The 23953-nt window shown below is 29.6% G+C and overlaps 1 protein-coding gene across 1 annotated transcript in view; it reads right to left on the bottom strand.

The window, feature by feature from the left end:
• Nucleotides 1–23953, bottom strand: part of LOC111640521 (proline-, glutamic acid- and leucine-rich protein 1-like) — a 43525-nt gene that overhangs the window by 18682 nt on the left and 890 nt on the right. The window contains exons 2-6 of the mRNA XM_023386541.1: nucleotides 22198–22347; nucleotides 16313–16384; nucleotides 10087–10146; nucleotides 9847–9997; nucleotides 7882–8011 (exon numbers count right to left, since the gene is read on the bottom strand). Of these exons, the coding sequence (XP_023242309.1) occupies nucleotides 7882–8011; nucleotides 9847–9997; nucleotides 10087–10146; nucleotides 16313–16384; nucleotides 22198–22347 (563 nt within the window). The remainder of the gene's footprint in view (nucleotides 1–7881; nucleotides 8012–9846; nucleotides 9998–10086; nucleotides 10147–16312; nucleotides 16385–22197; nucleotides 22348–23953) is intronic.

Raw genomic sequence — 23953 nt, 5'->3', positions numbered from 1 at the left:
TCTACATACACGAAATTTACGTACAACAAGCGCTTAGGAAGCATTATGAAAGAAATCGCAAATAAAAAAGTTACAAGAATAGTCTTAAAAAGAGCTCCGAATTTGTACAGAATACTTAGAAATGATAAAGGGATAGTTAAAAAAGAGGATAGGTCAGGTGTATATAAGATCCCATACGAGAATCAGATGTTAGGAATAGATAAAGAATATGTTGGGGTTACTACTAGAAATCTAGGGGTAAGGATAAAAGAGCACAGATATGATGTGAGAAAAGGTTCGAATGCCACAGTATTGTCTCAAATGGCGCAAACGGAGGGTTCGATAGTAAGATGGAATGAAGCAGATATACTGAAACAAATACACTCCCCGACCTTGGCAAAAACGGCCGAAAAATTAGAAATTTATAAAAGCAAACTTAAAGGGAATTGCATCAACGCAAGGGATGCCGAGGGACTTCCTTCCGCATGGAAGTTTGCAGTTAAAAACTTCAAATAAGAGCAGGAGCTTTAATATTATGTATATAAAAAACTCTGTATAGTTTAGTTGAGAAACTCCGTACAGTTTATTAAGCATTATTAATATATAGTGTTATCGATTTGTCTATTAAGTTTGAAGTATTAATATTTTGTATACACAATTTATTTGTTATATTTTAATATTTTATTTTTATTTATAATTTTAGCAGCATTTGTATTAATTATATTATTTAAAAACGTTATTTTGCTGTTAGTAATATATTGATTATCCGTTATTAATATTTATATTTTTTGTATTTTGAACTTGTTCTATTTTTTGAAATGTTCTAATTTACCTGAAGATGATCCATTGATTGGATTGAAAACGTTTGTGTTAAGAATAAATCTCTCAGCGAGTGAACAGGTGTTGATTTAGTTATAGTTTACAAATTAAATACCCATATAAACTAGTTCTGGTTTTCATTCTGAAGTTCAGTTATGAAAGCCAAATGAGTAATTGTACTTGAACCCAAACTTGTAGTTTCTGTTAAAACTGAAACTTCAAAATATCATACAAAACCTTTGTTCTTTGATCGTTTATCCAGAATATATTTTTCTCTAAGATTAAAAGCAACAGATTTATGATTGTTGCTTTTGGTAACATTTGTCCTTAATAGCCTGATGATGATAATGAAAGATGCATGTATGAATTAAAATCTACTAAAACATGACAAATTATTCAATATGCAAATTAGTTATGCTTTTCTCTCCAGAATAACCTCCAACTTAGACATTTTAAACTTGCTTGTCTACATATTTGTAGTAAAGTTTAAAATATATCAAATTATTTCAATCCTTCAACATAATGGAGCGAAGTTAATATAGTGGAAGTAAGTCAGACACAAGATGAAATGGCTACAATTAAGAATATGCCATTAGTGTCATTTTTAGATTATAACAATTTCAAAAATCAAGAAATGTGAATGCTTAATTCCAAATAAACAAACACAAATTTAATTGGTCAATAACTCAGTAAGCTGTCAAAGCACAAACATCTTTGTTTACATTTTTACATGTTTAAAATCTAAAAATTTAAAAACACAATAATTTTAAAGCACTGTTTTAATTGGTTAATTTGCATTCAAGTACACAATCATTATTTTTGGCACAAAATGACATCGAAGTTTTTAATTTTATGTTGTTTAATCAAAAGTATAATTCTAAACAATACAAGATCATCCATTTCCTTGAAAACAAAAGAAAGTATAAAAAATTAGACATGAAACAGTCTCTGATCTTGAATTCTGATTTGGCAAAATGTGATTTTAAAAATAGACTTATAGAAACAGAATGCATTGAGTTTATGGAAGTCAAGACAAAATAAACTTTGAGTTAAGGTAGTTTAGCTTAATGAGTCTACTAGGGTGTCCACTTAAACATTATCCAGAGCAAGAGATCTTTCCACCTTTTTACAAGTGTATGCATGTAGTGCATGCTTCTTCCATGGCACTTTGTTTTGTGAGTGAGCTGCCATAGATTTTCTTCCCAAAAACAAAAACTGTCATAACAGCATACATGATAACATGAACCACCCAGGATATCTTCAATTAAAAATTGAATTGTGACTATTTACAAAAAANTATCAAATTATTTCAATCCTTCAACATAATGGAGCGAAGTTAATATAGTGGAAGTAAGTCAGACACAAGATGAAATGGCTACAATTAAGAATATGCCATTAGTGTCATTTTTAGATTATAACAATTTCAAAAATCAAGAAATGTGAATGCTTAATTCCAAATAAACAAACACAAATTTAATTGGTCAATAACTCAGTAAGCTGTCAAAGCACAAACATCTTTGTTTACATTTTTACATGTTTAAAATCTAAAAATTTAAAAACACAATAATTTTAAAGCACTGTTTTAATTGGTTAATTTGCATTCAAGTACACAATCATTATTTTTGGCACAAAATGACATCGAAGTTTTTAATTTTATGTTGTTTAATCAAAAGTATAATTCTAAACAATACAAGATCATCCATTTCCTTGAAAACAAAAGAAAGTATAAAAAATTAGACATGAAACAGTCTCTGATCTTGAATTCTGATTTGGCAAAATGTGATTTTAAAAATAGACTTATAGAAACAGAATGCATTGAGTTTATGGAAGTCAAGACAAAATAAACTTTGAGTTAAGGTAGTTTAGCTTAATGAGTCTACTAGGGTGTCCACTTAAACATTATCCAGAGCAAGAGATCTTTCCACCTTTTTACAAGTGTATGCATGTAGTGCATGCTTCTTCCATGGCACTTTGTTTTGTGAGTGAGCTGCCATAGATTTTCTTCCCAAAAACAAAAACTGTCATAACAGCATACATGATAACATGAACCACCCAGGATATCTTCAATTAAAAATTGAATTGTGACTATTTACAAAAAAATTATAAAAAATTATAAAAATTATAAAATTTTTAACTTTGTGTGTTTTTCATTATAATTTATCACATGTTCTGTGGAAGTTCATCCAAGCCAATATACTGATACTTCTGTGGTGTGTTAAAAAGGATAAAAGATAGACTCGAAAAATTTTGTGAACGGTTGTCTCTTTAATCCGATTTATTCTTTCGGTAGACTATATTAAGGAAAAAGAAGAAAACCTGTATGTATATTTTTGTAGAAATATTGGTACAACTTATCTGTTACAAAGTTTATAATTGTATTGTTATTGTATATTGTTATTTGTAGCAATGTTTAATTATATAGCAGATCTAAGCCCAAAATTGATAAATGGAATAATGTTCAAGGAATATTAAAACAAAGAAAAAAAGAGTCTGTATGTATATTTTTTGTAAAAAGAAAAAACTTCCTTCCTTTTTTTTAGAAATTTTTATCACTTAGTTTGTATCACTGTTTGTCATTTATAGCAATATTTTCATCATATTACATTTTATGCCCTGTACATATGCCTGTACATATGATTTTTTGCCCTGTCATATGCCTGTACATATGATAGGAAAAAGCCTGTATATATGATTTTTTGAAAACTTTATATAAAGTTTTAAACTACTTGTGTGTCACTAAATTTTATGATTTTTATGATTATGTTATTATTGATTATAGCAATTGTTAAGTCATACTGCGATTCATAACAATCCAACTGAGGATAAAAAGAAATGTGTAAAATCCTTAAAGGTACTAGTAATTTGTTTATGTTGTGTTNTGTATATGTTACTGTGAATGACCAATATCTGGTGAATGTGAATCTCCGGTTAATGTCAGCATTCACTCAGTTGTTTCGTGTATGTACGAAATATTTGCTAAATATCATTATTTCTCATTTACACTGGCAAGTGTTGACATTCAGCATGCACTGATGGTGAATGTTGAATAAAAATATTTTTATTACATTAAGACAAAAATGCAACTTTTTAATATTGACATCAAAATAGGAGAAAGCTTAAGTAACAGCACATGTAAATAAACTGTTGAACCTAAAACGAACAGTACATTCTAAATCATTAAAGAAAATAATACAATAATAAACTTACACATAAATTATATGATTAATCTTACACATAAATTATATGATTAATGTTATACAATCTTATTTATTGTAACAACTTAAACTGTTATGGCACTTTGAATTGCACAAGAGTCCCTTGTTTTTACAACTGCATTTATTCATGGAACACTTATTTTTGCAATGACTGTATGTATAGCCTTGCCCTCCAATTTTTGTATTAGCTGCAGCTGTTTCTCTCAGCGATATTTCTTGAGAAGAAATCTCATCTATGGAAAGTAACTTTTCTTTACAAATTACAAACTGATTATGTTATTACATGATTAAGAACTGATCTGTTAATGGTGTCTTTTATTTGGATATTGCCGACACCTTACCGACGACCTCTCTCATCCTCTACCACTTGACCTGACAAACTGATTTCCACCTCATGGGATCAAAAGAACAAAAATGCCATCCAGTGACAAACTGGGCGGTTTCCACCAAACCGTTGCCGGGAAAAGAGGTATGACCTTGTCCTACCTCCTGCTACCCACAAACAATTTGGCAACAGACTGTCACTTCTATGTTGACATTGGCTTCTCAGGTGTTGTTTTGACCTCCACCAAAGCTTTACATACAGGTTTTCTTCTTTTTCCGTATTTTTTTGAAAATACGGAATATTTTCAAAAAAATACGGAAAAAGAAGAAAACCTGTATGTATATTTTTGTAGAAATATTTGTACAACTTATCTGTTTGAGGTTTATAATTGTATTGTTATTGTATATTGTTATTTGTAGCAATGTTTAATTATATTGCGGATCTAAGCCCAAAATTGATGAATGGAATAATGTTCAAGGAATATTAAAACAAAGAAAAAAAGAGTCTGTATGTATATTTTTTGTAAAAGAAAAAAACTTCCTTCCTTTTTTAGAAATTTTTATCTCTTAGTTTGTATCATTGTTTATCATTTATAGCAATATTTTCATCATATTACATTTTACGCCCAGTACAGTACTGGTGTTTTAGTAGAATATGTTTCAAAGAAAAACCTGTATGTATGATTTTTTTGAAAACTTTATATAGTTTTTTAAACTACTCGTGTGTCACTAAATTTTATGATTTTTATGATTATGTTATTATTGATTATAGCAATTGTTAAGTCATACTGCGATTCATAACAATCCAACTGAGGATAAAAAGAAATGTGTAAAATCCTTAAAGGTACTAGTAATTTGTTTATGTTGTGTTATTTAACATCTAAATACTTTGTTAATTTTTAATCTGTATAAATTTTTGTCGACTTAATATCTATAATTGTAATTTATAGAGCACTGAAGAGGAACTGGAAATATGAAACCAGTTCGAAATGCATATGTAAATATAATAAAAGAATTCGTTAACCTGATGCTGTAAGATAGTCTACCAAAAGAATACATCGGATTAAAGAGACAACCATTCACAAAATTTAGCATGGTGGCTTGTATATGAGGGGCATTGATGCTATTAAATTTTGGTGGGGAAAGGTCAAGAGGGTGGGGAGATAGAGAGGCCATGTGTATCTTGAGTAGGATCAGACTTAATGACAAGTTTATTTGTTATTAACATTTATACTTTTTTTTTATAAAACCCATCCCTACCCTCAAAATTAAGCTTTTTTGCCATTTTATAGTAATTAAAAATATAAAAAGTTTTTATAACAAAATCTCATAACAGATGGCACCACACGTAATTTTATTAAGTTGTATTGTAATTAAAATTATAAAAATTATTTTCTAAATAAGATCTCATAATAGCCGGGAAAGTTATGTAACTCTTTGCCGGATTTTTATTATAATCCTGTTTGTTACATTAGGATATCTTTTAAACTAATTGTCAGATAACAGTGATTTGTTCTTGTCTGGGGTTCACAGTCAGGGGGCACAATTAGGTCTAGCCATCTTTGTTTTATGTTGTTATATTGTATGTTTTAATTTATTTTTGCTGCTACTATTATTTTGTATATTTTTTTTAATGTGTGGGATGTGTTGATGCAAAAAAATACTGTAAGGCCCTGCATATAAACTTATAAATAAATACTTTTTTATACTTAAAATGGTAACTAGTGTGGCAAACTAGTTGTAAAGTTATTGAATTCCGCCACTGTTTACACCTGATGAAGATGTATAAACTTGCTCAAAAATGTTAGTTTAGCACAGTGTTTTTCAGCCTGTGGGTCGCGACCCCCAGAGAGGTCGCAAAGCCTTACACGGGGTCGTGAGTAAAAGAAAAAGACAAGTGTCTGTACGATCTTTTGAAAAACGTATTCATTTTATGCTCGTGTGGAGCAAAGCGCAAAGACAATACAATCACATGTGTACTAGTTGGCACACTCGAACAACTGACAGAAACAAAAGAAGGTGAGCGTACGTTACTGCGTGGGCGGCACAAGGCGCACTTGCCTCCAGCGCCCCCTTGGCAAAGTTACTATTTGCAGGGCTCTTGCGACTTCTTTGCACAGTACAATTGGTTTTTTGATCGATATTTAGGTCTCAACAGAAAAAAAAATTAAATACATAGTTTTTAAAATTACTGACATAATTTTAATATGGCCCTGGGAGGTCGCCAGAAATTTTTAACTTGTAAAAGGGACGTGTATTTAAGGTTGAAAAACACTGGTTTAGCAAAAGTTTTGTGCTAGATATTTAAAAGATTGTGGTATAAAGTTGCTTATAATATTCAGCTAAAAAGTAATANTTCGATAATACGGCAGATCGTCTGGCTTTAAAACTATTTTTGATTGGTCCCACATCTTCCTAATTTTTAAACACGTGGAAATGACCAAAAAAGTGAGAAAAGTGAGAAAATGACCTGAAAAGTGAGAAAAGTGAGGATACTTCAGAAAAGTGAGTACAAGTGAGAAAAGTGAGCGACTCCGAGGCCTGTATCTGGTATACTTATGTCTACTGCAGTCAACCTAACTTGGCCAATGTTAGAAAAATCTCTTTTGCTCTGGATAAATGTTTAAGTGAGCATCCTGTTTATACAGGGTGGGGCAGAAAGGACGGACATTTTTGAAATGGCTACAACTCACCACCAGTGAAGTGCAGTTAGCGTGAAACTAGTGAGGTCTTAGCATTATCTCTTCAGTTGAATGAACAGAGCTATGGACAATAGAACACCGTATGTTTGCATACAACTGTTTGCAAAGGGGATCGCTCAGTTGTACACATCTGATGAGAATACGTTTCCACATCTTTGATTATGATGAAAATGTATTCCTGTCAGGTGTGTGTGGTTTCAACAAGATGGGGTGGTGACAGCCCACACAGCTAGAACATCAATTGATGTTATATGTTGTCTCTTCCCAGGTTGCCTCATTTCCAGATTCGGTACATTTATTGGTCTCCTCGTTCACCAACCTATCCATGTGCAATTATTTCTTGTGGAGATACCTCAAGGCATGTGTATTTGAGCATAAGCCTATTCTTTGCAAGAACCAAAGGAAGCTATTTGCATGGAAGTCACCAAAATTGCCTTCAGAAATGCATCCCTGATAACAGACACCACATGGGAGATGATGTTTTCCACACTTGATTCTGTAAAATTCTATTTCAATACGAACTCACATCTTCCAAAAAATATCTTTTATAGTAACAATTACAGATGATGTGAGTTTTTAAAAAAGTTTGTCCCTTCTGCTCCATCCTGTATTTAGAAATATTACTGATCATATTTTTATAGATGATGTAATAACAAGTGAGCACAGTGAAAGAAAATCTTAAAACTATTCAACAACTAGATAAGTCAAGTTTCCAACCTGTCTAATATTTGTGGATGTTCCATAAAATAAGCACGTCACAAATGAGACTTTAATTTATTATTTACATAAAAACATTTAAAATAAGCAAATATAGTTTAAAAATTCAAAATAAAAAACCTTACTTTAACATTTTCACTACACATGCTACCACTGCTTGAAAATACAGAGAGTATTTAAATGAATTTGTATAATTTCCTTCGACCGTTTGGGGAAGACTGTAATTGTCGGTAATGGTTTGACAAACCCGTACATCTGTAACAAATTTATATTTTTAAAAATTCATTTCTTTACAAATAAATATTAATTACAATTAATAAATTCAAAAGATTAATAGATTCAAGACATTGAATCTATTAATCTTTTGAATTTATTTGAATACTTGAATATCGATATTGCAAAATTCTATATCTTCAACCCCATAACTATTACTTGTATATACAGTCATTAATTTATTATAGAGGTCTTTTTTATTTAAGTTATTTTTTTCTCATATCTGCAATTTGTTTTATCAAGAGATGATTATAACTAGCGGTATTTTGCCTGTATTTTGGAAGAAAAGATTGGTCTGGAATGGGACTCAAACCTGCAACTCTTTCTTGCCATGCAGATGCATTGCCAGTTACGCTACCAAAACTCCCATCCAGTCTTCACTTCCAGAGTTATTAATTACTTAACTAATTTAGATATAACAATACTGGGTCACTCAAGGTGTCAAGTGGAGATGAATTTAATGCCAATGCTCTCTGCCAACTTTCACTTTTACCCCAGCATGATATATATGTATGGGTATACCTCACCTTACGTCAGTAATTGGTTCCAGGAGAGGTGACTTAAGTTGTTTTTCGACTTAAGTCAAATTTACTTGTCTCCGAATTTCTTTGTCATTAGGCTAAACCATTCCCAGTTCTGTATTTTATTTATAAATGCATTTTTAATAATATATGGTTAATAAGAATTTATTTTAAGCTTACAGACAAATAAATTTTAGTTTTTAATATAGTACAGAAAAAAAGTAATCTAAATTTACAAATACATGTACATACATACTTGTAAATGTATATGTTTACAATTTAATAATGTTTATAGTACACCGCAGACTCTTTATTTGTGAATGTGGTTTGCTCGAAAACATTATAAAATAAGATTTTGTAAGGTTAAATAACAAATATAGTTATTAAAATTATTTTGCAATAGTAGAAAATAAACTAATTTATGTTAAATTTACTAATATCGAGTGGCGCTGACAACGATGCCAAATGGTAGATATTGGAACTACCGTGGAAAATGCCAATATTGAGCTCTTAAAGACCGCTAAATAAGACAACACAGAGTCACAGATGTTTTCATATTTCGTTCTGTAGGATTTATGATGATTATATTAACATTTACTGTAAAAGTACATATTTTAATATGATTTTATGTACTTTTAATGCTTTTCTAGTGATATTACAACTTAAATATTTGTGGCAGATAGACGTAAAGTCGAATAAAATGACTTAAACTTGATTTTTATTTTGCATGTATTTTTTTGACAAATGACGTATAATCGAAAATGACTTAATTCAAAATGACATAACCCGAGGTATAGGTATACCTGTACAATAAAATGTATATCAACCCAATTCAATTACTAATGCTAAACAAATTGCTTGATTAAGAGTCCAAGCAGAGTAACTGGCAAAGCATCTGCATGACAAGCAGGAATTGCAGGTGTGAGTTCCAGGCAGATGTTTCCTTCAAGAATATCCCAAGTTTAAAATTATATTTATTTCTAATTATTAGATTTATCATTAGATGGTGACCTAACTGCCTATTCAGAGCCAATTATTTTATATCTAATCATTAAATTAGCCTCATCACAGCTCAATAAGTAATCCGGCAATTCATTTGACATTATTAATTGAAATGGATCCATGTATATGTTATTGCATATATTAAAACAGTTGGCTAGCTGAAAAAAGTAGTCTGGATTTCTGTTGAAGTCTTCTATTTAAGTATGAGTAATTCTATAAAATCACTTACTTAACTTCTTTAAAAATAAATTCATTTTGAAAAACAAAAATGCATTTTGATAATTTAATTCTCACCTACTTCTATATCTTCAAGAAGTTGCGACAATATTAAATTAAGTGTCGAAAGCAATCTGGACATTTGATTCTGCCAATTCAAAACATAGTTAACATTATTGTGTCCTCCTCCTCCACACATAACAAGTAGTGCAAAACAAGAAGCAGCAATCTGAAATTTCACAATATTAAGCATAATATTAACTTAATCAAAAAATTTTATAACTGTAAGATTCTTAAAACATTTAACTGAATATTTACTTCCTTATTTTCACTATCCGAATTCATCAAAATTTTCCAAATGTGAGCTTCGATCTGGGACTAAAATAAATAAATTTGATAATACATTTAATGTTTTTTTGGATAAATAATCAAACTTTAAATTTCTAAATATTAATAATAGTTTATTTCATACGATTATGATGAAAATGTATTCCTGTCAGGTGTGTGTGGTTTCAACAAGATGGGGTGGTGACAGCCCACACAGCTAGAACATCAACTGATGTTATATGTTGTCTCTTCCCAGGTTGCCTCATTTCCAGATTCGGTACATTTATTGGTCTCCTCGTTCACCAACCTATCCATGTGCAATTATTTNTGGCTATGTCTTGGGCTACTCAAATATTTTACGTTTTTGATACTAAATTAACATATGAAGTATAATTTTTTATTATTTTTATATTTTTCAATATATTTATTTTGTTTGTACAAAATTTAAAAAAATAATTTTTAACGATACAATAGTCTTTGTTAGTCTTAACATCGACGAAAATTCAACGCAAAGCGACACGCAACGGATAAAAATTTCGACATCGGATACGTTAAACTATTTTTTTCGTATGTAAATCAGTTATCCGAAATATCAGTTATCTGGACAACCCCAGTCCCCAATTGATTCGGAAAATCGACGCTCTACTGTATTTATATTTATAAAATATAATTTTAAAGAATCAAGTAAAATAAAAAAATTTGCATATTTCAGAAAAAATTAGTGAATACCATTGTAGTCCTAAAGAACATTTTATGGATCTCTATATAAAAATTTTTGAGACAAAGGACTGAATTGACTCATTTCAAAATGTCTGTCAGAATGGATTTACAGCATGTGAGAATATCAAACTATTGAATATGACCATTTGTGTAAAGAATAGTATAATAGTAGAATCAGAATTTATTTCAGATTAAATGTTCTTTAGGACTACACATCTCACTATCAGATCCTATAAAACTGTAACAAAAATGATTCAACATTGTTATCATTGTTTCAGTCATTTCATTCTATCTGTATGTAAAACCAAAATTAACATTTACCACATTCTCCATTCTATACTTCAAACATGTACCTCTGAAGTTAGTAAGAATCTTTAGAAAGAAAGGTTCTGTTTTAGCCACACATTCCCAACCCAATCTAAGGAAATTGTTAACAAATGATATGGTTAACTTGCTCTTTTGAAAAGATCTAGAGTTTATAAAATTTCTATCTTAAGTAGCACTTGTGGTACTTAAGATAGGGATTTACATCTTATGTAGAAGTCACAACCAAAATGCTGACCACCTGCACTGCTGAACATCGATACATTTCACTGGCCAAATATATGATGAAGTTAAGTAAGGTTTTAATTGATACTTATGAACCTATTTGGAAGTGATATTGTTACAGGCTTATGCAGCTCCTAGGTTAAGTTTCACTTGGAAACTATACATATCTTACTTTGCAATCCTTGCAATTATCTGACGATGGCCATCCCTAAACATTGAATAGTGTTTGTTATAATGCTAAAATAGTTTTTTACAAATTTAGAGGCCACTAGTTTAAAGATTACATGTACATGTATTTATTATTTATATATTTACTTATTTCATTGTTTTATATGTTTTATTTAATTTTTATGTTGTATCTAAATTTTAACCTTAATCACTTACGATATACAAATCAAAAGTCTACTGCTTTAAAATTTTAAATTTGCATTCTTATTCCATTTCTATTCATTTGCCCAATGACGATGCTGCATCAATTATCAGAAGTGCTTGCAAGTGAAATCTTGTAAACAACAACATGCCTCTTGATTATTAGGTTTTGTGATTTTTTTAATACCAGAGACAGTTTATTTTACATTTAATAGTTTATCTCAGTATGGGATCTGTTTTATTTTTAGTGGCTAAATTAATTGATTTTTTAGAAAAATCTTAAAAAGAAATAATACGAGAGGATTTCAAATTTGACACTTTCATATTAACGAATAGTATATTCAGCCGACAATTGGATGGATCCTGGCCAAATATTCTATTCGGCCAGGATCCATTCATCGAATATTCTATTCGGCCAGGAGTGTGGCCGAATAGCTAAATATTCAACCAAACTATTCAGCTTGATTAATACACATACGAAAATTGGCACACAAACCACATTATGAAAAGAATCACACACCCTGCTCTCTATTGGCCCACTGTCACTACACTTCGTCAATCGCATTAATTCTTGACAGTTGTAGCGGACAGACACGAGCATCATGGTAGTATGTGATAAATGATGATATCAAATGTGAATAACAATGAAATGACCTACACGTGTAAATAACGGAAAATGAACAGAGAAGGACCGCAAAGTGAAAATGTGGAAATAATTATGAAATTGAGTTGATAGCATAATCGAACAAGTCAAGGCAGATTACTGGCGTAAAATTTGTGGTCGTCAATGCCAAATAATTGTTCTCATAGACTTTCAGAAAGCTAAATGCTTGTAATGAAACTCACTTAGCATCTATGGGAGAAAGCCTGGAGCCGTTCAGGCTACCAAGCTGTCCGGAACTTCAGTTATGATAAATAATTTTGTACAATGAAACAAAACAGTTAATTTAATTTTCAAGTTTATAATAAGGGATGATTTCATAAAAATGCTTTACAGATCATTAATTATTATTTTTTCACATTTTATGACCTAAGTTTCGATCTAATGTGCCCACGCAGTAAAAATTTTCATATGAATTTTTTACTCTTTTTTACCCCTTTAGAGTTGAATTTCGTAAAATCTTTTCTTAGCATGCCTAAACTTTACAAAAGGAATACCCTCAAATTTTTAAGTTTCTAGCACCAGTAGTTTTGGCTCTGCATTAATTATCCTATCAGGACTTGTTCTTTTATATACGAGTATATAGATGACTAAACTACATAATAAATAGTAGTTTTCATTTGTTATCTTTTTTTGATCTCTTAAAAAAATAACTTGGTTATATTACTTTTCCTTTGATCTTTTACATAAATAAGCAAAAAATTGCACTTTCTCGAACTTGAAATGTATGTTCAGAATTAATAAAAGTTACCAAAATTATTAATTTACTATGTTTTTGTTATTTCTTACTCCTGTTTTTAGGTATTCGGTATTCAACCAAATACTGAATAGTAACCAAATATTTGTTGCATTGTTAATATTAAGCATTATTATTTACATTGCCCAAACACTTCAATTAGATCTAAACATACTGAATGCATATACAGTTGAAAAAGTTCAATTCAAAATAGCTACCTAGTTTAACAGATTTATTGTTATCTGTAGAAAAAAAGTTGTGTTAAATTAGACAAAGTTCAACAATCTGTGGTTCCATTCAATTTTCCTGTTTTGGAGTAGGACAGGGTAGAGTAAAAGCCAGAGAGTGATAGCATGAATCATAGCCAGCCAGTTGACTAAAACTGTAAGGGCCTACCAACTATGGGAAACTTTGGTTTAAATTTTCAATCAAATTCGGCAGGTTGAAAAATCCTTAGGAAATTTTTGAAAGTGGTCCATCCTGGATATATCAGGCCATGTCCCTCACCACTCCACTATCCCATGGTGGGTCAGGCCAAACTCACAATGAACCTGAAAAAAATGCCCTCTCGGTGCCCACAAGATAGAAAGAGTAAAAGATAAAAGCATTAATCCTTTTTAAGTGTCATAATCAAACACTATAAAATTAAGGCATTCTTTTGTATTTTATTAATAATTACAATTAAGCATTTTCCCTTAATTTTATAATGTTTAAGTAATTTATTAAGGGTTAATGGAATTGAAGAGATCAAAACAAAATTTTGTTTATTTAATCATTCAGTTGTAGAAATCTGACAGCTTTATAAGTGGACTATGTGATGCATTATACATCAATCAACATTTTTGATTCAGATACATTCAAATGAGCTTTAACAAGCCTTTAAATTCAGTTTAATAATTATAAAATTTCTTCAAGATAATATTACAATATGGTATTATAAAACAGTGCATATTAATTATCTAAATATACAAAATTACTTGTCCTGACTGACTGATTCAACATCGCCCAGAGCAAACCGCTAAACCTAGAGGTAAAATTTGGTATAGTTAGAGTACATCATGAAAACACACACTAAGAAGGGATTTTTCGAAATTCCCCAGTGGAGGGAGAAGGAGAGCATAACCTGAAGAATGGCTTCTACTGTACTATTTTAGATGCAATTTTTTGTTTTCAACTACAGTTAGTCTTCATTGAGTACTTAGGTGCTAAATTGATAACATTTCAGATATTGTTATAAATATTTTTATTAATTGAGTCAAAGGAACAATTTTTAAGCACGTCAAAGATAAATAGCTCACCAGTTATAACATTTTTTCCTTCTTTACCATTAGCAGAAAAAATGTTAATGTTGTATTTATAGAACGTACCACAACTCAAAAGTAAGTGAATAAATCAGCAACCTTTACTAATTAGGTGTTTAATTTATATAAGATATCAAAATATCTTAACATTTTTATTAAATTTGATAATATACTTTCAGGTAGTAGGTAATTATATGGTAGAAAACAAACTATCTACTTTCGAACGTACTGAAAAATATGAATAATGTTCCAAGTGGATAGAGAACATAAATAACTAGAAATAATTTATATACAAAAGTAGAAAAATAATTCACATCTTTTTCTACAGAAAATAATGATAATTAAGAACAGAAGCAAAGATTATATTTCTGAAATCTTAACTGATATCATCAATGAAAAGGTCTTGAAATATGTCATTTAATTCCCTTCATTTTCATTCTGTAAATCCATTAGTTCTGATGGATGCTTGGAATTGACGGCAAAAATAATGAACTCACTTTCCCTACGTTTTTTATATTCTCATCCCATTCACTAAGAATATCAAACCAACTTTTCTTTTATGAAACAATAAAAAATTACTTCATTACATTTCGAAAAAGAAATATATTAAAAGAATAATTAACTGATAATGTATTTGAACTTTTCGTAACTTTTTGAAAAATCAAAAAATTTCTAAGTTAAAATAATAAAAATTCATTGACACTTATTTGCATAAATATTAAATTTCTCAGTTCTATTAACATTTAACTTAACTTCAATACAATTTATTCTTCATAAACATTTATAAAGTGAAATTTCTAGATACTTGTATATTAAAACATACAAAACTTCATAATTTTTTACTATGTTTGATGAGTATTAATTTAATATCCAATTTGGTAAGGAAAAACATAGAAGAGATATGTACATAAACTGCTCAAACAGTTTTAAATTCGAATTTGTTATTGCATATTGGTTCGATTATAGAACAATTGTAAACATTCCATAAAATTGAGCAAATTAAAAACAGTTCGTTTGATTCTCGACAATTCTCATCATTCTCAGTGGTAGGTGTTATATAACAATTACTATGGTTATTGAAATACTGAATATAAATGGGGTTTGCTTGCAAAATCCACACGGGCAAAGTTGCGGGTAACAGCTAGTTAATTTATATATGCAAAAAAATATGGAAATACAGCTACTAAAATCACTTATTTCATGACATTTGTATTGTTTTTCTAACTTGTTATTTTACAAAATTTAATAAAATTAATTATTTAAGAATTTCTTTCAAATAATACCTAATGTATTTTAACTTCATATTGTTATCTGTATTAAATGCTTATTTCAGAGAGCCAATTATTTAAATTTCCCAGGGAGGAATGTTTTCATCCTGTTTTAGGGCAGCTTCAGCTTCATTAGAATGAAAATGAAGTGAAAGATATCCTAAACAGGACAAAAACATTCCCTTGTGGATAATTTAAACAGATGGCTCTCTGAAATAAGCATTTAATACAGAATTTCTCTTGCCACAAAAAATAAATCAAAATTCTATCTCAAGGTCTTGGTGAATCTTAGAAACAGGAACATATGATGATAATTTTATGAATTTTTACCCAAAATTGTTCTTGAATATGAATACCTAAACCATATTGAGTTGGTGATAAACAAAAGAATGGGCTCAACACATATAAGCATTAAATCTGCAAAAACTACAAATGTGCAAAAGAAAACTAAAGAATAAGGAAAAATGAGAAATTTATTTTAAAAATCGTGCCATAAACTAAGTGTAAACAAACTGAATTTTTTCCTATAACTTTCATTAATAAAGATGCATTACACTTTTCACCAAAACTCAAAAAAGTAATATTCTTATTGTATATAATAATAAAATCTTACCTTCATTATTCCACAAGCACCAGGAAAATACTTCATACATTCTTTCAAACATTCCAAACCTTTCACTTCTAACTAAATTCAAAGTAGAATAGCAATTGTAAATATTTGTATAATTAAATAGGTCAATTAAAAAAACAACTTAATCAAACATTTACATTAAATATTAATTATAAATTTTATAATTAATCTGATAATTAACCAATTAAAATTTGTAATAGTCTTTAAAATCATGAAAAAGTGATTAAGTCAAGTGTCATTTCTTTTTATATTTCAAATCAAGATATAAATAAATAAAATTCACAACTTAAAATATGTTCCAGCAACAATTTTAACAAATCAAAAATGTTTTTGACTCTAAGTTTATGAGTCTTCATCAGTCGAACATTTGAAGTAATTAAAAGGAAATTAAAAGTAAACACAACTGATAATAAATAACAAAAATATGCAAATAGTAACTAATTAACAAGAATATGAAACTAATAAAATTATAAAAGCACATCATAAAAATCTTGGCCATACAGACATTTAATTTCACACATTAATCAAATCCTGTATTAAGGAAAACTGTTAAGCATGGGATACCTGTATAATCAAATATGAAATGAGAGACTGATTATTTAGCTGCAAATTAAATTAGTTAAATTTAAATAAAATTGAATCGTTATTATTTTTCTTTGTTATTTTGTAAATTTATGATTTATTTGTTAATTAATAATTTGCATATTAACTATTAATTTAAAGTAACGATTCATTGGAAATATCCTATAAAAATAAAATAAAATGTTTAAGGTAATATTTTGCAAATGCATTTTATTTACCATATGTAGTTTGTTTTCTTTAATTCAAAAGATTTCTACATAACTCAACGAGTAGACATATTTATTTTTGATTGAGATCTTTCGCATCTCATTGCCAAATTGAACACATTCATAATGAGATGTGAAACATCTTGAAAAATGTTTGAAAATAAAATGTTGACACATTGAATTATACAGTGATCCTTTGAATTAAGTAATTAATGAAGTCAATGGTTTCAAGTATTCTTAATTTGTGTCATAACTTTTATTTTATAAATATTTGCATAGTTTAATGTTATTTTTTAATATAATGCAATAAAGTTTAAAAATTTTTATTTCTACTGTTTTATTTCATATATGAAAATTAATTTTATCATTATGTATTTGAAGAGTTCTTTCGTGTAAATGCAATGAGTTCTGATGAAGAATTCAATCCTAGACGAACAAAAATAGAGAGGTTGAGGCGCACGTTTTAAACGTGTAAACGTGTACGTGTGACGTTCGGCGCCGCTTTCCCGTAAGCCTAAAAGTTTGACGATGGTGTTTGGAATGTCGAGCATGATTCCACCGACTATCCAAACACCATTGTCAAACTTTTAGGCTTACGGGAAAGCGGCGCCGAACGTCACACGTACACGTTTACACATTTAAAACGTGTGCCTCAACCTCTCTAATTACACAATGGAAAAGTGATAAAATGATTGTATATATCTAGCAAGACTGTATCTCGACAATTCAACTGTATCCATCTCCAAGGATGTAGACTTGCTATCTACAGCACAATGGTCTGTCTCTTTATGGCAGATATTTCTACAATGCACTTTTACAATTTTATTAGTTTTGTATTCTTGTTAATTAGTTAATATTTGCATATTTTTTAATTATTTATTGTTAGTTGCAGTTACTTTTTGTTCTATTTTTTATCTTTTATATTTATTCTATTTTGTATTGAAATGTTTTTTTCATTCAAAAATGTTCTATGTTTGAATGTTCAACTGATGAAGATCTATAAACTTTGAATCTAAAACACTTTTGTTTCATTGAAATTGTCGTGGAAAATATCTTGAGTTGGAAAGTTTATTTCTAGCGTTTATAAAATCCCTATCTTAAGTAGCACTTGTGGTACTAATACATATTATGTAGAAGTCACAACCAAAATGCTGACCACCTGCACTGCTGAACATCAAAGGACATTTCACAGGCCAAACATGTGATGGAATTAAGTAAGATTTTAATTGATAACATAAAATAAAATGTTTCTGTAGGTGGTCCTAACAAAAATATATCTTACCATAACTTCATAAATTCCATTACAAAATTCACATTGACTAAATCTTACAATTTTTATGTAATTATTATTAACTATCAGTCAAACTTATTTAGCCTAATTTGTGCATACGTAACCTTCACTTGAAATTTAAGCCTTGATAACAGATGTGGATACATACATCATGGATACGTGCAGGTTCTGTTTCTATATTATTTCATTTCTTAATAAGTATAATCTCCTCTCCAACATATATCTAAAAATACTTGTAAGAGATATCCTATGTTTAAGGTGCATTCTTGGAGACACATAATTTAAGCTACTCTAAGCCTACCTACTTTTGTACAAATGTTTGTACAGAAGTAGGTATTCAAACTGTAAACAGTGTCACTGTTTGAATATCTACCAATCGACGTTCCAACAGACCACAGTGTACCTGAGGAAGGCCTTTTAAGAAGGCCGAAAATGTTTGTACTCAAGTGTTTAAACAGCTAGAAAAAAGTGAGAAAGATTTTGTCTTAGTCATTTTAAATAATGTTTTCTCTTCTATCATCTAAGAATTTTAACAATTATAATGTAATGTTTTTTCCCTCATTAAGACTGTCTTGTTATTCCATTTTGCCCAAATTTTATCAGTTATATGAGCATCAAGGTTCAACTTTTATGATCCAACACATGTTTGATTTTCACTCAAGACTTTCATTTATTTTATACCCTTCACAATGTGTTTATTTTTCAACATTCCTTTCTATAATAAAATATTTTTAAGCACATTAATGAGGAATTTGGACCCTGTCTGGAGCTTCACAAAAGGAATTTTACCAAACTCCAGTTGAATTAAAAGATCAGATGCAGTTCTTGAGTTTACTGTAAATAATAATCTGCAAAACCTTAATTGTAAAGCTTCTGGTCTATTGATTATTCTACCATTTAATCTCCAAATCCAAAACAAAGTAACTTTGATACTACCAAGGATCAAAGAGTATAAAACGGGCTTTAACCAAATTTAATTTCAATTTAACAAACAAAAAAATAAACCAGAAAATTCTCTTTCTGTCTCCCCCATCAGCTGATCAACATGTAAATTGTTGTGCGCTCAAAAAGAACAAAACTGCTAAATACTTAAAGAACATCACCACTTCAATCTCTTTGTGATTCAATCACAACACCCAAACCTAAATTGTCTCCCAAATGCTTTGTTAAGTCAGTTATAAACAGGTTAAATAATAAAAGATTCAATGATTCCCTTGTGTGGAAGTCCCAAATTTAAAATTATTTTTTCACTATACTTTAGATTTGATGTAACAATATATTCCATATTTGCAAATAAATTTAAATTAGATAAATAAATAGAATTGATATTCCAAATAAAGTAAGTTTATATAACAAGACCATAATCAACCCTGACACATGCTTGTTTTAAGTCCACAAACACAATAAAGTTTTCTTCTTTTTTTGATAATATTTTGTGACTCAATCTATTTAAAATACATTATCAGTAAATAACATATTACGACTCTGTGCATTTAACCAGATAGAGATATCACACCCATATCAAAAACTTTTAGAAACAGATGACTGTCACACCTCTCATTTATCTATTATGTAAAAAACAATAAAATTTACATAATACTATAATTTAGTTCTTCATATTCAATTGATTGACTCATTTGTTAACTTAGACACACAAGCACATTGAAAGCTATAGATCTCAATTTTGTTTATCACAAACAGACCAGACCCAAAGTGAAATTAATCAAGTGACCAAAAATGAGGTTGGATATTTTTAGATTGGATTAGCTACAAAGTAGTCACATAGTGATAATATTAGGTCGTCAGGGATGAAATTTGTAGGTAATAATATTGCCAATTGTAACAGCTTATTATTTGACCTCGGTTTAATATTTTACCATTCTGTTTTTTTTTTGTTAGAAATTTGCATATCTCACCTGTTTAAAGAAATCATTGTTGTAAATGGAACGGTCGGAAATTCGCACTATTATGCAGTATGACTTCTTACGTGGAACTACGGCATCACAAACCACGCGAAACATTAATAGTGTATTTGGGTCTAGTGTTACTATGAATCCAATATGACAATCACAAATGTTCAGCACAGTAGTTGGACAAGGATGAATCACCAAAACATCTCAAAAGTGCAATATTCATCAAAAGAAGCTGATGATGAGTGTTTGGTGGTCTAGCACAAGTGTGATCCATTATGATTTCATGAAACCTGGCTTATTGATCACAGCAGAAATATACTGCAACCAACTGGATGAAATGATGCAAAAACGTAAAGAAAAACAGCCTAGATTGTTCAACAGATCAACTCCTATCTTATTGCATGATAACGCTAGACCACACACTGCACAAATGACTCTGGCAAAACTACAGGAATTGGAGTTGAAACTTCATCATCATCCTCTATACTCACCAGACCTAGCCCCCACTGACTACCACTTCTTCGCAATTTGGACAACTTTTTAATAGGAAAACAATTTAATTTTAACAATGTTGTAAAACTGGCCTTCCAGGAATTCATTGACTCTCGTCCGCCAGGGTTTTATACCATTGGGCTGAACGTGCCGCTTAAATGGCAAAAGTGACAATATGGGTGCATACTTTGATGAATAAAATAATTCCTTATATTTGTAAGTTATCAACCAACTTTGCCTTTCTTTCCACAAATTTCATCCTTGATGACCCAATACATATAGAGGGCTCTCAATATATTTCACACTGATATATATTGTTTCACAAATACACTGTTCATTAATTAGTGATGGTAAACTTGATATACAAAATGTATATTTGTACTTGGCATTTGAACAAGAATGTACTCTCTCAAATTTTTAATGTTTTATTAATCATTTTATTTCATACTGTACTTTCTAAATATTACTAACTATAATAAAATATTCTGTATTAGACTTTATTTAAAGTACAATAAAATAAGTTTTTCCTAGTCATATGCCTACATAATTCTATATATCTCCTACATACTACATTAGTTTAGTGGAAAATGAATGCTTGATATACATCACTTTGTAGAAAAGGGCTGGCAGAATTACAATTTAATAAAAAGTAAAATACATCTGGATACGAGTCCAATTTTGCTTGCCACGTCTACAAATATAATATTTCTACAAAGAAATATTATATTTTTAATTGTGTTGGGATTGTCACCTGTGGGCATTTTAAACTGTTTTACATATTTGTGCAGAGGCATAGCCTCTAAAGAAAGGTCGTCTCTGCAATGGAAATAGTTGTTCCTGGTGATTGGACATGGCAAGCAAAATTGGACTCGTATCCAGATGTATTTTACTTTTTATTAAATACATCACTTTGTTATAAATTGTGCATTGTTTGAACATAACTACAATCAAGAACTCCTATTGTTTAAAAAGTTACATATCTAAATGACTTATGCAATGAAAAACTTTTAATTTATTCTTACTAATTCTCAGCATAATATTCCTCAGAAGACTTTTCTAAAACTTCTCAAACTAATTTATTTTACTTTTATATATGAATTACACAATTCAGTTTTAAAAAATTAGACTAACTTTTGCTAAATTGCAAAACAATCAAATTTTATGATCTAATCTTTAAATTGGAAACTTTTCCCCATTTAAATAAAGCAGTCACTTGATGAATGACTCGGAAGATTAGACCTTGGAAAGAATTTTAACTAGAGTAAATACTGGATTTCATCCAAGTCAATACCAAGAATGAATAAACAAAGTTGTTAAACCTCTAAAAAGTGAAACTGTAAAAACTAAGAAAAATATTACACGGAGAGATAATAATTCACTTACTTCATCAATCGAAAACTTCAAAACATTCGTTATTAACGACTGAGAAATATTGTCGAATTGTTTCTTCAGCTCGGGAAAGTGACGGGAATGGCCAAGTATGTCCTTTATAAAATCAAAAGCTAGCTGTTTGTTGAGTAGACGAGAATCATTCTAGCAATCAAAAAATATATTTTAANAACTTAAAGCATTTTTATAATTTCCTGAAAATTTTTAATAATTATTCTTTATTAAATTCTTTTTTGGCAAAATACTTTTTAATAAATTAATGAGATAATGAAAATACTAAAGTGATTAAATAGTTCACATCAAAGGTTGTAATGCTTACATCATTCATTTTCTTAAAAATGTGTTAAAATGAGTGAATTACTACCACCCAATTCCATTTTTCAGTTTTATAAATATTAACATTCAAAACATATAAGTAAATTATAGTAATAAATCTTCTCAAAATAGCAAGGAAGATTGGTAAGTTATTGGAGAAACATTCCAACACAAATTGTCCTTAATAGTAAATTATTTCAATAATTATTTTTTAAATTTTTATCTGTAAATATGTATTATATAATTGCAACACACAATTCAGTTTTAAAAAATTAGACTAACTTTTGCTAAATTGCAAAACAATCAAATTTTATGATCTAATCTTTAAATTGGAAACTTTTCCCCANTTGCTAGTGGGACACGTCATTATATGTGCTATTATCGAAACAAACGAATGAGATCATTCTATACAGTTGTGCTCTTTGTGTTAAAAAACATTAGCTTTGACATCTGTCCCATCAGGGCCATATTTACAAGTATGCAAGTTACCTTTTTTCTTAAGGCTGCGAGTTTCAAGGGGCCTCAAAAATTTCTACAAAAAAGAAAATTGAAGTCAAATTTTGTAATAATTTTTTTACAAACCAAAAAAATATACTTTAAATACTACACAAAATAAAAAGTAGTTAATATGTTTATGTTAACTCGTTTCTTTTTAAAACTGACTTCAAAAAATGTGAAGGGTTGGTAAGGGGCCTAACAGAGTTCAGTTTAGGGTCTCAAAATGCTTAAATCCGGCTCTGTATCCCAGAAAAAATTATTGGCATTTTAAACATTACGGAAAATTCCTTTAAAATTGGCAGCATAACTTGTTCTTATAAAGCTGTACAATCAGCAAACTTATTAGTCAATTCTTAACAGTCAAATCCACTCTTTCTGTCAGTTATATTTATAAGCTTCTTCGAATTCTGATTTCTGAACAATCATGTTTCTCACGTGGAAATAGACAAAAACTTATATTGAGTTCCTGTACAGCAGTGTTTTTCAACCTTCTTGAATATGTGACCCCTTTACAAGTTAATAACTTCTGGCAACCCCCCAGGGCCATATTAAAACTATATCAGTGATTTTAAAAACTAAGTATTTAATTTTCTTTCTGTTAAGACCTAAATATCAATCAAAACACCAATTGTACTGTAAAATAAACAGGTACTGTACAGCCTTCTCACTGAAATTGTAGTTTTTTTTTTTTTATTGTAGTGTAGGACCTATCAATACAAACACTTGTCTTTTTCTTTTACCCACGACCCCCTGTAAGGCTTTGCGACCCCCTAGGGGTCGCGACCCACTGGTTGAAAAACACTGCCGTATAGCTTTGAAATTGCAATTTGGCACAAAGCTTTGCTTTTTCTATTGCTATTCATCTTTACTGTTGACAATATACAATGATTCAAACAACCCAGATAGTTTTGTTTTTAAACACCACAGGGCGAGCATC

This window comes from Centruroides sculpturatus, unplaced genomic scaffold (genome assembly GCF_000671375.1).
Source record: "Centruroides sculpturatus isolate CEXI.00-Female unplaced genomic scaffold, Cexi_2.0 scaffold1396, whole genome shotgun sequence".
Lineage (NCBI taxonomy): Eukaryota > Metazoa > Arthropoda > Arachnida > Scorpiones > Buthidae > Centruroides > Centruroides sculpturatus.
Note: the sequence above shows the minus strand (reverse complement) of the source record. Positions and strands in the feature narration are given on the sequence as shown.